The 15,002-nt window shown below is 25.0% G+C and overlaps 1 protein-coding gene across 2 annotated transcripts in view; it reads left to right on the top strand.

The window, feature by feature from the left end:
* The window catches only part of LOC126895999 (lachesin-like), a 45,674-nt gene extending 31,396 nt beyond the window's left edge, over positions 1-14,278 (top strand). The window contains exons 6-9 of one of the 2 annotated variants that reach the window (XM_050668389.1): positions 4,405-4,533; positions 7,259-7,378; positions 11,749-11,919; positions 12,890-14,278. In XM_050668389.1, the coding sequence (XP_050524346.1) occupies positions 4,405-4,533; positions 7,259-7,378; positions 11,749-11,919; positions 12,890-13,101 (632 nt within the window). In that variant the 3' untranslated portion in view covers positions 13,102-14,278. Of the gene's footprint in view, positions 1-4,404; positions 4,534-7,258; positions 7,379-11,748; positions 11,920-12,880 lie in introns of both variants that reach the window. The other variant, XM_050668388.1, reaches the window with a different exon arrangement.
* The last annotated feature ends 724 nt before the right edge of the window (positions 14,279-15,002 follow it).

The following is a 15,002-nucleotide window of genomic DNA, read 5'->3' as shown; positions in this document are numbered from 1 at the left end:
ATAAACCTCTTTAGTTAATGTATTTTTTTTAATTTTAGAGATACTTACTTGCTTACTTTGCTTATTATTTGGGCTTATTAAATTAAAAATCAATACAAATAATAATAAAAGCTTACAGTTTATTTTTTAAATTATATGAATTTATAAAGTTCGTTATTGAAAACGTTCTTGTCAAAAGTATTTTGTCAGATTCTGATAGACTCTAAGCATAGTAGTTGCATTGCCATGTTTTGTGAATCCCACTACTGAAAAACTAAGTTCAACAATTCGAAGCTCTTTGGTTTGAAAAAATAATCATCAATTTTTTTTAAGCCTAGTTTTAAACTTTGAGTTTGCAAAAGTTTCACACTTACCCCTCTTCGATCCATTCAATTTCTGTTTTACTCTAAGTTGAAATGAAATGCATTTAAACAAAAAAAAAAAAATCCAAGGAGACTGAAAACTATTTATTATATATTTTTTTATTATGAGTGTAGTGGCACTGGTTTTAATATTCATTTTTAGTTGATATATAAAGTAATTAACAAACTTCTTGGCAAACTAGTCAAAATTATATTAATGTTATCTAATCAATAACTCATTAATTATTGAAATTTTATAAAATGTCTGGAAATAATTAAATTAAAAATAAAGTTTTTTTTTTAAATAGCTTATTTTTCTTAAATAGGTTAATTTGGTAATTTTGGATTTTCAGATGGTTAAATTAAAACTATACGTAAAAACTCAAATTATTGATAATTATTAATTTAAAAAATTTACTTATATAGTGTTTATTCAAACTTCAAAACCACACAATAATCAATTATAAGTAATTGGAACCGCAAACAATTTATTTGGGGTTTACAGTTATTATTGTTTTGCTACTAATGAACATTCTTTCACACTATTAATGGTTGAAGTTAGTGTTAATGTTAATGATTAAAAGTTAGTATCATTTGTCTTACTGTTATACAATAGAAAATGAGGAAATTAAAATATGTTAAGTCGTTATAAACTTATACGTTATTTCATTACATTTTATTATACATCCGAACTTAATTGTTATACTTGTGTTATAATTCTTAAAAGTTATTTAGAGTAATAAAAGTAAAAACAAATAATGAACTTATTACTTCACTTTGATTCATGTAATTATTGAGTGAATAGAATTCAACAATAAGAGAAGAGAGTAGCATGAAAATATCTAATAATTCAATAAGATTTATATAAAACAGATATTTTAGTTATACTAATATAACTGTCGAACAAGAAGGATATCTGATTGGTTATTCTGAAAAAATAAAAATTCTTTCTATTAGTAGAGGCATTTGAAACTTTATTTTATAAGTTTGATGGAACTTATTTTAGATTTGACTTCGTTTAGCTGAATTATTATAAAGGAAATTCGATGCACAGTTTATAAAAATATTTTTATTAAAATTTGCAAAATACAAGCAAAAGCTATTTTGTCGTATTTATGGAAAAACATTTATATTTACTATGATAACTGATAATTCATTGTTTATAGTAAAAATATTTACTTTTTGAGTGAAAATATTCATTAAAAAGATACTTGTCAAATTTACATTGCTTTCTGAATCGTTTCATTATAGTATAAAACTTAAACAATAGTGGTGTTATTCAGGACTTGAAATCAATATTCAATTTCGTTTATCGATATTCCAAAGAATTCCATTATGGGACCAACTATTTTTTGTATATATCAAAAAATATTTGATCAATTAATCAGACCACAGGAGAAAACTAATATTTCAATTTCTTATTAGTGCAGTCCATTTTCGATTATATTTGGACAGACTGTTACATTTTTACCTTTACTAAATAAAAAATTTAAGTAATTTCCTACAAAAAAATTTTCTCAACGACTTAAAAACTAAATAGCTCAGAGTTGACGCAATCAGGTCAAACGAATATTCATATCTTTCTTAGATGATATAGAAATGAAAATAGATGACTAAAATTTTTCATTTTTTTTTTTTATCCGACATAATGTACTAAAACGCGCATAAATGTTTTATTGTTAATAATTATAAGCAAGAGCCTTTAAATGACTGCAACGTGCTTTCCTGTTAGCGTCCTAATAATTAGCAATGTCGATCCTAAATGGGGCTATACTGGCTCTGTATAATTTATACTTCCCTAGAAGGACAGTTAGCGGTTTCGTGACCAATTAAATGAAAACTTTCAATTAACAACGACAACAAGTGTTTTGTCCTACATAAATATTATGTATAACATGGTAACGGTAGCAAGCGTTTATATAACTCCGTTAATAATACTAATAATTATAATGATCACAATAATAGCGATAAGTTATTAAGTTAATGTATAAGAATCAGTTACAACGAGAGTGGTAAAATAACGACTGACTTCGGCGTGTTTTTAATTAATTCAAATAATGAAAAATAATTCTACTATAAATTATAATAGATATTTTTTATCATATTTATCTTACTTAAAAATGTAAAAAAAAAGGGTTCATTAATTACTGATAATCCTGAATATAAAATATTGTTATAATCTAATGATTAATAATAAATAAAATGACAGTAAATTTTATACTGATGACATTACAGTAGGATACTAATTTCATGGTATCTGGAAACCTATTCACTTTACATTTTATTTCGATATAATTTATCTTTTGAAAATTGATATACAATTTATTTCAATATTATTTAAATTTTGAAATTGATATTCAATTTATTTCGATTTTAATAACAATTTTACAAATTGATTTTCTTATTTTTCGAATTTTATTTCAAATTTAATTTTAAGTTCGATTTTTATAAAGCTCTGGTTTTTGTTTCTGAATTAATATTTGCTTTTAAAATAGTTTTAATAGAAATAAAATTAAAAAATATTTAATTTTAGATAAAATATGTATTATTACAAATTAATTAATTTTATGTAAGATAATATGAATTTTTACAGTGGTTTATTAATCAATAACTTAGTATCTTAAAAGTATGAATGTGTTTTCTGAGCAGTATAAGAAGCTTAATTATAACTCAAATAAAACAATTATTCTGTGCGTTCTAAGCAACGATGTGCATCGAGTTGGGGTAATTTTAACGAGTTTAAACAATTCATCAACAAACTTCCTTTTAAGAAAAATTTCGTACTATTATTTATGTACCTAGTATAGATCATAAATTATTAATTAATTCTATAACTTTAAAAATAAATTGACTTTTCAAAGTTATTTATATTTGAATTTTAACGAAACTAAGATATTTTATATCATACAGCTATGTATTTTGCGCTGTTCAATAGATTTAAATAAATATGTTATTAAGTGATTCATTGAGCTTGCGCCATTTACATAAATCTTTGTTTAAAAATCATGTAAGATAAGTTTCTTTAAATTGTGCTGTAAAAATTACTAATCATTTACTTGTTTGATAGTATTCGTATTGGTTTCAAAGAAAAAAAATGAACATTGCTCTCCTTTTTCCAATGTTGAGTTTTATTTGTACTGTAAAATAAAAATAACTTAACAGTAAATCCTCTTTTTGTTCAAAGCATGTATACAGGTGTGCTGGGTCGGTAGTAGAGAGAAAAAAAGGAGAGAGAGATTTTGAAATCCGATTTGTTTCGGCTGACGCGAAATGACTCAACGCAATCACCTCCCGACTCTGTCAAATGATAAAGAGAGAAGAATTTAAAACACGATACATCAAAGAAAAAATACAGATATAGACAAACGGTATACATGAAGATCCGTGTTTTTAGTTTGTTCTCGTGTGGAGTGCGAAGTAGCTTTTGAATCGAAAATAAATTGGTAACGTTTGTGATTTCGCCGAAGCTTTGAGACATTGACTTTTGAATCTTTGATGTCATGATGTCGCAGTAGTGTCATTGTCATTTTTTCAAATATGTGCGGCAAATCATATCTGTGTTAGGTAAAAATGTAAGAAGTGTGAGTAAATTTTGATTTTAATGTTGCTGTGTATTATTATAGAAGATATGTCTCACATTTGCCTAATAAAATACTAAATTATTGTTTTGTGCTAGGATTGGCTATTTTAATATGAGTGTTTATAACTTAAATAATATTAATTCAAAAAATAAGGTTGTTGATGTATGTATTTACATTCATGCATATTAATGTAGTATAAAAATTCGAGTCATGATAAAAAGGTTTGTATTTAAAAAATAAATCATACAACCAAAGCAAATAATTTATTAATTAAACGTTGATTGAGGTTTATGATATATTATTGGAGAGTTTGTACCAAAAACACTTAATAATAACTCCTTTATATGATTATTAGATTTTAGTATTTGATTAAATAGTTCTTAATACATTTATATTCTTATTGCGTTTATGTACGATTTAAGATGATTTGTTTTATAATTAATTTCGATTAAAATCAATTTTATCATACAAATCTGTTTCAGTGATAACACATCAAGGAGAGTTATTGAAGTTGATTAAAGTTAGTAGGTCTGAAATGGGCGCTTATCTCTGTATAGGATCAAACGGCGTACCACCTTCAGTTAGTAAACGTATCACTGTTAGTGTTCATTGTAAGTATAAAATAACTATCAAAGAATTCATTAAGTATATATCTTGAGGAAGTCAATTAAATGATATTTAATTATTAATGACTATAAAAAATATATCTTTTTAGCATTTATAGAAAGCACCTTTTAAAATTGCATGTCTTTATATTTAGACTCATAAAAGTTCAGTTAATTAATTCTATTAAACTTATCTTATTTTGCAAAACTACTTCCTACACTACATTTAAAAATTAGTCTCTTTTCAAAACCTTTTATTCCAAGTTATTGATTTCAAATTTTAGTTGGTATTGAAATATTTTATTTTCATTAGTATTTACGGTTTGAACTAAATACGTGGAACTGCTCTAAGACTCGATTTGATTTATAATTTATAAAAATATTTTTCTTTAAAAATTGTTTGTATTATTTCCTTTAATATATTTATTCATCGGAATATGAACACTAAAGTCATTTTTAATTTGATGTTACGTGGTTTTAATCTAAATAAAACATATTTCATTACTTGTACCTATAGTTCAATATATTTATGAATATAATATCTCAAAAGCTTTAAAAGTCATATTATTGATTAATAAGATTAAAACAATTATATAACATCAATCATAATTATAATTATCATGTATAAAATGGAATTCACAAAAAATGTAGATGACTTGTGTAGGTTGCAATTTTTAATTTTAGTAGTATGTATCCGACTCATTATTGTTAGAATTTACTTTTTTTAAAACAAAACATTGTACACTATTATGTTCTCTCTGGAATATTTTACGAATTTTTTATTCCACAGCAGTGTATCATCAGGTGTTTGATTTTGTAAACATCTTATTAGAGGCAAAAGGCAAATTTATGCATGTTATCTATCTATTACACTACCGCTATAGCCACCACAGCATTATGAATGATCTTGGTCTTGAACCCTTCTTTTCCGTATATACGCATGCTCAAATATTTCATCTACGTTTATTTACCCCTCTCATGCATTACATCGCGGAACGGGCTAACACGTCGGTTGTGGTANAATATTTTACGAATTTTTTATTCCACAGCAGTGTATCATCAGGTGTTTGATTTTGTAAACATCTTATTAGAGGCAAAAGGCAAATTTATGCATGTTATCTATCTATTACACTACCGCTATAGCCACCACAGCATTATGAATGATCTTGGTCTTGAACCCTTCTTTTCCGTATATACGCATGCTCAAATATTTCATCTACGTTTATTTACCCCTCTCATGCATTACATCGCGGAACGGGCTAACACGTCGGTTGTGGTAAAGGGTTTTAGGTAGAAATTGATAAATTACGACACGCCAAGCCATAGACGCCACTTCGGTAAAGTCTTAAGTCTTCGTGTGTATCCTCACTCTGAAACTCGTCTTCATTCGCACAAACTTTACCCTTAAAATGTCTCCCTTTCCTCGTCTCTTATTATTTTGAATCACTCCCTTCGTTTTGTGCATTTTGTTAAGATTACATTAATAATAATTAAATGGCTATACAGCTTCTTCGAATTTCTATATTACATACCTAGAAGCCGACCCCAAGTAGTTGGGATTAAGGCGAGAAAAAAGAAGACATACCTATATTTTTAAGGAATTACCTGGACAAAAGTACTCTAGTTGATAGCTCAGTCATGTTCTCAACAAACAAGGAGCAATATTTTTACACAGGTCTTCAACTAGTTTTGTGTGTGATTCACTTTTAATTAATACTGATGAAAACATCAGAAATTAATGTAATTTAAGACATTATTTTTTGTTCGATTTTAACGTTGTTAAAAAAAAATGGCTCTTTAAAGTACGCACAAACTAGTATCAAATATTATAAAATCAATACACAGTTGTTAAAATTATTAAATATTTTTTAGTTCAAATTAAAAAAAATTATTTATTAATCCCCGTCGTATACCTTTATAGTAACGAAAAAGTAAAATTTTCATTCAAATGTTTCATTTCAAATTCATACAAATGTATTCTATACACATAATTATGCAAAGACTTCTATGTATAGTTTAGTAATATTCTTTAGTATACTCAATGGTAATAGTAAGTACATCGCATAACTTTTAAATATTCTTAAAAGCCTATCATTCACGATAATATTATACATGAATTAATGAATTAATTGATTAGTTAATCAATTTTATAAATATTGAATACATATTTCAACTATACTCCGTTGCTCTACGAAATTTACTGCTCAAAGAATATAACACGTGAATATATTGATGGTACCACTAAAGTTTAGGCAGTAATTCGTTAGATGTTTAAAACTTTATCATGTATTACTGCAAGATAAATTAAGTAAAAAACAGTCAAGCAAAATGTTACTAACAAACGTGCGCATTATTTGCTACTTAAACTAAACTCATGTCTGTAAAAAGGAATAAGATGTCGTATGTCTGATTTATTTATAGAGCGAGTTTTATTATTTCTATAAATCTTTCTTTCTTAAAACTTTTACGATAATATCAAATGATAATTGAATCAGAAGCCTACAATATTATGTCAAAAAATAATTCTTTAATGAAAATTATGGAAATATAATATGATAATTTGTCATATAAATTTTCATTATGTATTTACAAATACTTATATATATATATATATATATTACAAATTAATGTTTGTTGACTTCTCAAGAAGTATACAGAATTTCAATAAACAAAAGTATGCAAAATTCATTATAATAGATTTTTTTAAAAATTATTTTCTTATTTTTTACAGTTCATCCAGTGATTTCTGCTCCGAGTCAACTTGTTGGTGCACCAAAAGGTACTGAAGTTAAACTAGAATGTAATGTCGAAGCATTTCCAAAATCTATCAATTATTGGGTCAGAGAGAGCGGTAAGTTGATTTTAAGCTAATAACTTTTTATTTAAATTGTAACAATAACATTTATTGTATAAATATATTTTCAAAACATGTAGAATTGAAAGGTTCATTAATTAATATATAATGGAGAATACAAACACATGTATTTACAATCACATATTGATGATTCTTTGAGTGATAAGTTTGTACTTATCACATATAACATACTTATAACATATACTTTGATAGGTAAATATAATATGGAAAAATTATATAATGGAGAATACAAACACATGTATTTACAATCACATATTAATGATTCTTTGAGTGATAAGTTTGTGAATATTAATTAGTCGGTTTTTGGAATCCAAGATATTACATATACTTTGATAGGTAAATATAATATGGAAAAAGAAAAATTATCTGCAAAATGTATGGTCAATTAATTATAAAATCATTAAATAAATAAATTTTAATTTATGTAAGAAATTCAAATACAAAATAATTTAATCGTTATAAATAACCAGTTTTTTATTTCTATGATTTTAATCTTAAATAATTGTTATTTTTAAATGTTCAGCAAAAATTGGCTATTAAAATGAATTTTTTTAAATTAACAATTTAGAGATAATAAGATTAAAATAGCTTTTCTGAAATAAACATAATAATTTTTAATAAAAAAAGAAAAAAAACAATTTATGTTTCAAAATGTTTTGTTTGTTTGTTTTAAAAATATTTTTCGGTGAGGGTATCTAAAATGGTAAGATAAATCGTCCGATTTCTGTCTTTAAATAATAAGAAGTTATAATGGTTTTTTCTCTAATGATCCACCCGCATTATGATTTATTTATTTATTTTTTTGTGAAGAAACACTCCTCTTTTTATCATTTCCATCAGAATGCAAATGAGATTTAAAACAAAAAATAATGCTAAAATATTAAATAAATTTATAGAAATCACAGTTTAAAAAATATCTGACATACTTTTAATAAAAGAAATTCACTGAAATTTTACATTTTTCATTACAAAAATCATTTTTTGTAATTACGATCTATTACACTAATTTAATTTTATATACTAATATAACTTAAACTCTGCTTGTAAATTCTATTTCGAATACATATTAATCTTATTTATTATAGACTTGTTTTTTAATGGCATAAAATCAAAAAATCATTTTTTGTTTTCTATTAGCTCAAAAACAAATAGTCTTTTTACTACCCACGAGCAATTACGTAGATTCTATTTTAAAAGTTATAATTGTATGAAAAAATCGCGATAATTTGAAAACCTGAAATTCAATCAATCTATTAAATAACTTTAACTAAATTTAAAATTGCATCGAAAGTTTTTTTTATCAAATTTTATTTAATATAAACATATGACTTATAAAACATATTGTCTAAGATACTTGGTTGTCAAAATTAAATTACTTTGGATAAAAGACGTTTGAAGATTCTAAAAGAAATGTTTATTTATGTTATCGATGTAGACTGAAAAGATTCCCGGAGAAAAACTTTGAATACAAAAAAAGTTTATATTGATATTAAATACTTATTATTTGGTCAAAAAATTGTATGAGGAACTGTTGATGACAGCTTCTTGGCTAAAAACCAGTACTCCACTCTCCTTACCCTTCATTTATGGTTTTGCCAAAATAACCGCAGTTATGTTTTTAATCGACCTCGCATCACCCTCAGAATATTAAGCGACTAGTCGGTCTCGTTATTTAATTATTATTGAAGCCAAGAATATTTTTCATTATTAAACTTGTCTCTCTATATTCTCATGTATAAATAAATTAAATTAAAGACAGTATTGTTTTTGGTTTTTTGAGAAACCTTAGGCATTCTATTATAATATTAAAGACATTTTTAATTAGATATCAACAATGGTCGCCTACTAGCACCTTTTATAAATCATCTTTAAAATCAACACTTTCAGTCTTTACTCTTATTTCACTAAAAAAGAGTTCCTTTTAATTATTAACTGAGGTATAATTTCTTTAGACATAGGTATTTTTTTGGCTAATTTTAAATTATGATCTAACTTATTTCAGCGATGAAATATACAGAATGATTCAATACTTTCTTTTTTTGGCTTTGTTTTTCTAGTATTTTGTTTAAATTTATTAATTGTTAAATATTTTTCAGGTTTACCCATTGTTTTTTATAAGGGGAAAACTTTATTACTTTTAAATAATAACATATTTATTTTGCTAACGTAAGTTTTGAAAATGACTAGTTTATAACGACTCTTAATCAAATATTTTTGAAGTTATGAATATTTTTTATATCTATTATAGGAGGATGAGCAGTGTAATACATAGCGATAAAAATAATATAACCCAAAAGTCGCCTGCACTTTATATTTAAAAATGTTAATAACTTCTGAAATACTAGTCTAAAATTTGTTATCGACCGGCCATTTTTTTAATTTTATCATTTGCTAACATTTAAGCTAGACACATATGTATGTTACTACTTAAAAAAATTAAATTGATATTCTAATGGGTAAAGTTAATGGGTAATTTTTTATGAATTTTGTTAAATGTATAAATTTTTATTTTGAATTTACATTTAATATGATAGCAACATATATAAGGATCAGTACGTTTAATCTAAAATATAATTACTGTAAGAGTAAAAATGATTTTACCCCACTTCACTCTAAAAGATAAGGAATGAACCTAAAAATATTTAAAAAATTACTTATAAAAATATAAAAAAGACAAAATAAAAAAAAAAATTCACAAAATTATAACAATTTTAAGATATCTAATGTTCAATGATAAAGCAGTCACTTTGTAAAACATATCAAAAGGATTATAATGGTAATACTATAGTTATTTGTTTGTATCATACTTGTAAAATATTCAATTAACATTTTTCTGTTATTTGTTTTGTTGTACCATCAAAATAAAATAATTACATTTATTTACTCATTTTTTTTATGTTCTTGCAAATATCTATTATTTCGATCTAAATTCAAATATAAATTCTCTAATAGGAGCATTAAAGTAATAAGTACTCAAACATGGGGGTTAATCATTTCTTGTTCTGTGCTAATATGTACCTAATAATACAATATTGAAAATCTCTTTAAATTGGCATAAAGCCATACTATACATAAGCCTAGTGGATTTTCCTCGCACATGACATTATTAATACGTATTCATTGTATTGTTCACAATTCCAAAAAACGATATAGTTCTCTAAAGGTCTTGAAAATTTCAATATCCTATTTTCAATACATTGCATTCCTTTATAACAAATTTAAAAGTGTATCACTATAAAAAAATTGTCTTAAGCTTGTTAAGTTTTGTAATCAATTACACCCAAAGAAAAACCTCAATCAAAATTGAAAGAGAAATTTTATCAAGGGTTTATGATAATGTTTTATTAATACGAACAAAATAACTATTCTTATAAATAATTATTGTTCAAGACAAGAAAAAAAAATATCATATTGATAAATATATCATTGATTCAATAGTAATGATATATTTATCAAATTGAACAATGAATTTATTATATAGATCGAGGTTTTTCTCTGGGTGTAACTTTATGCTATTAAAAAACAATATCAGTATTATGCAGTTAAATGTATTCTTAAACTTAGAAAATGTTATAATAATTTCTTAAATAAATGGAACGTAATGAATAGTGTTTAGTCAATAAATAATTTCATCATAAGATAAATAATAATCACTTGGCTGTAAATCATATCAAGTTATAATTATTTTCCAAAACAAACTGTGCAGTGTAATAGTGTAATATACCTTTGTTTTATGGGTTCAACAGGTTTATTTATACATCTATGATTTGAATTTGTTTGCTGTCATTTCGTTCCACTGTATTATATGCCACATTTATTACAGTATAGAGGGAAAAATACACAGCGTAAACAACTTTAAGGACGTGATGATTTCCATTCTATTCGAAATCCCTTCTCTACTCTTGTAAAGAGGGTAGATCGTGTAATCCTAGTAAACAGAAAAAAAGTCTTTGACTTAGCAATGACAAGACTTACGACTTACGGGATAATATTCCCTTGGGGTGGTGTAGTTTGGCTTTTTACATCTAGATTTTATAATAATATGGCATAACATAGTGTTGTATATAAGAACAATGTAATAACTAATAGCTGTATATATCAAACGTTTTTATTTAATGGTTTGCAAATAGTGAAAAGTAATTATTCAAACAAATTATCAATGTTTATTATTTAGAAATAACAAAAAATTGTATAATTAAATTGTTTTTTTCAAATGATTTTTCAGTTGTTTATTATTAATATTCATAGATTTCATTATAACATTGTTATAGTCAATATATACAAAGTCGCTATAGATGATGATCGTATCAATATAATTTCAAAAAAAACCATTTTATTTTTTTAAGGTGATATGGTAATCACTAGTGATAAATACCAAACAACTAATACTATTAAGTCAACATTTGAAGATCAGATGGTGCTCACTATTAGATTTGTTGAAAAATCAGATTTAGGATCCTATAGATGTATAGCAAAGAATTCTCTCGGCGAAGTTGAAAGTAGCATCAGGTTGTACGGTAAGTGATGCATAGTTAAATATTTTGAATAGCTAATGGAGTATGGAATAAAAATTATCATGTATATTATAATCCTAAAAAAAAATATACAAAAATTAGAATTAAATTTCTAATCATTTTAAGTAATATTAAAAGTATAAGAATTTTTTGTAATTTTTATAAAACATTGGTTAGACAAATAATGTGATTTATAATGTATCCTATTATAAAAAAAACCTAGCACATAGGGGACGTGCCATAGTTGGGTCCAGTATAGTTATGATATCTGACAGTGATTAAAATCACTATCATGAAAAAAATTAACTTGGATGTCCGTTTTCACCATGAAACAAAATATAGTCCAAATTTTTTTTTTCCATAATGAAGTATATTACATATGCTTTAATTTAAGATATATATATAAATGTGTCAGACTTTCTTGAACACTTTCAAAAATTAGGTTGAAAAAGTTCTACTTTCTATATGCATTTTTTTGTTTTGAATCCCCCTGTATATAGGTAAATGTTCAGATTCAAAAAAAAAAAATTAGTCAAATAAAAGTTGTATATAAATACTACTTCTCATGAAAAAATTGTATTGATCTATACAATGGTAACAGACACACAAAAAAAAAAACATACTATCATAATAAAACTAATACCTTCTCATCTTCACATCGAAGCTAAAATTATACAGAATAATTGATCATAATTATGAACAGTGAAATAAGACATTTTTAAAAGTTATCAACATCGCAGAATTAAATTCTGCTAAAGCGTTTGTAACATCCTGTTATTAAAAAACTCTAGATTAATATCTATTATAATTTATTTTACTATTGCCATATAACTTATAAGTTAATAATAAAATAAATTACTCATCTCTTAAACAGTCAATTAACAGTATGATAATGAAATTGCGTGGGGTTTTAAGTCTCAATAAAGCTGTTTGGTAATTGACAAATAAAATTTACCTGTTATAGAAATTCCAGGGCCCAAAGAGAATAATGATGACTATGATGAAGATATAAATATTGTAAATGAGTATGAAATATTTCACGAAGTCCATCACAATGAAATTGACGGTGATCGAAATCGGACTAAACACAAACACCAAACTAACGGTGACTCATCGGTGTTGCCCAGTCCAAGTGTATCTATCCGTCCAATGCCACCATTTTATTGGACTTTGAAGTACCTCTGACATACAATTTTCGACTGGTAGGAAAATTCAATGAAGTCTTTATCCACACTTACCAGTTAAATGCAAAAATAATACCGGTTCCTTTATTAGTGGTGATAATGTTGTTGACTTTACAAAAAAGGTGAATTTTGTGTAACATACATTTGAATGCGCGAAATCTTCAAAATTTGATGATAATAATAGTTAAAAATAATTTTATAAAAAAAATAATCTTTACCATGTTAAATTTTGTTATAAGCATAAAACATTGATGTTCGTTTTGTAAATAAAGTAATTGATTTTGAATTATTACTTTTTTTTACCACCAACATGTTACATATATTTTTCATTATTGATGGTTTCTATTTATATTTGAGTATTTAAATTACACGTAATTGTGTCATCAAACTCATTTGTTAAGTCACATTATGAAATAATCCAAGAATATTGTCGAAGTAACAATTGTACAATTTTAAAAGGTCCTGTATATAATTATAGTGACTAAAAATTTGTTTATTCAACAACGATGTTTGTAAATGATATTGTTTAAAATTATATTGTTAATTAAGCATCTCAATAATAGTTATATTCTAATATATCTTACTCGCAAGTATTTAAATGAAAATTAAACGCAATATTTTTCTTAGTATCTGTTGAATAATTTATGGAAATTTAATAGTCGATTATTTTGTTGAATTTAATATTTGTAAATGTCCCTTATATATTACTTTGTATTCATTTAGTTGTCTAACTTTTCAATCATTTAAATAATAATTAGAAAAAAACAAAACGCATTTTTATTTTAAGCGTACAAGAACTATGTAATAACGTTTAAATTTAAAAAATATGTAAGAACTTTTATTCACTTCCTATATGCTTTAAATCAGAATAAAAATCATGTTATATTTTTATCAAATAAAAATAAAGATTCTGTGTTTTAGAATAACTATGTTTTGTATCAACCATATAAAATAGTTACTATACTAATATATATAGAGTGTTCAATATGTAAGAAAACGGGTATCTATTGTTCTCATTGTTTGTAACAATTGACCTGTTTCTTTACTTACTGAACACTCTGTGTATTGTAAACTAGAAACATAGTCAATATCATGTATCAATGCCATACTACATATTTATTTTTAAATATATGAATATTTATAAATTTTAAAAGTAAATGGAAGTATTATTGTGACTTATAATAAATTGTATAATAAAATTTTAATAATAATTTTTAAATAGTCTTTTAATTTTATCGCCTTCTCGAATCCAAATTCAATTGTACCTTACTATTCATAATCTTTGATGTTTTTATTCATAAATAAGACATCAATCTTACTTATGAATAGAGCCATATATTTATACATGTATAATATATGAACAGGTACATTTATTTATCAATAAAAAGATGAGCTCTATGCTGACATTTAAAAACTAGCAAATGTATATGGTAAATATTATGAAAATCATATTATAAGAATTTAGATGGCAGCTAATTTAATTACTAAGAACTCATATGAATCAACGATGTTATTGAATATTATTATTGGCACCATATTATTGAATAATGTTGGCAAAACGTTCAACACTTCACTTGACGTTAAATAGGTCTATGTTGGTGACCACTTAAAAGTCACTGATAGACCTTAAACATGATCTCATACGTAATTCTTTCCGACACAACTGTAATTGTATTTAAATTTTTTTGTGTTGGTATGTTTTATGTATTATGATGTAACCATGTAATGAGTTGCACTTGTCGCATAAAAAGCTATCGATATGGTACAGTTACGCGACTTAACGGCTCTTAGGAATTGTAACCTAGTTATGCACAAATGATGTGTGATAACATTGCAACTTCCTCCACTGGTGGGTACTCTATGAGGATACCTACACATGACGATGTGATTACATACATTTGA

The sequence above is a fragment of the Daktulosphaira vitifoliae genome, unplaced genomic scaffold (assembly GCF_025091365.1).
Source record: "Daktulosphaira vitifoliae isolate Bord-2020 unplaced genomic scaffold, ASM2509136v1 Scaffold_1, whole genome shotgun sequence".
Taxonomy (NCBI): domain Eukaryota; kingdom Metazoa; phylum Arthropoda; class Insecta; order Hemiptera; family Phylloxeridae; genus Daktulosphaira; species Daktulosphaira vitifoliae.
The sequence above is the reverse complement of the archived record's forward strand: the minus strand, read 5'-3'. Positions and strand labels throughout refer to the sequence as shown.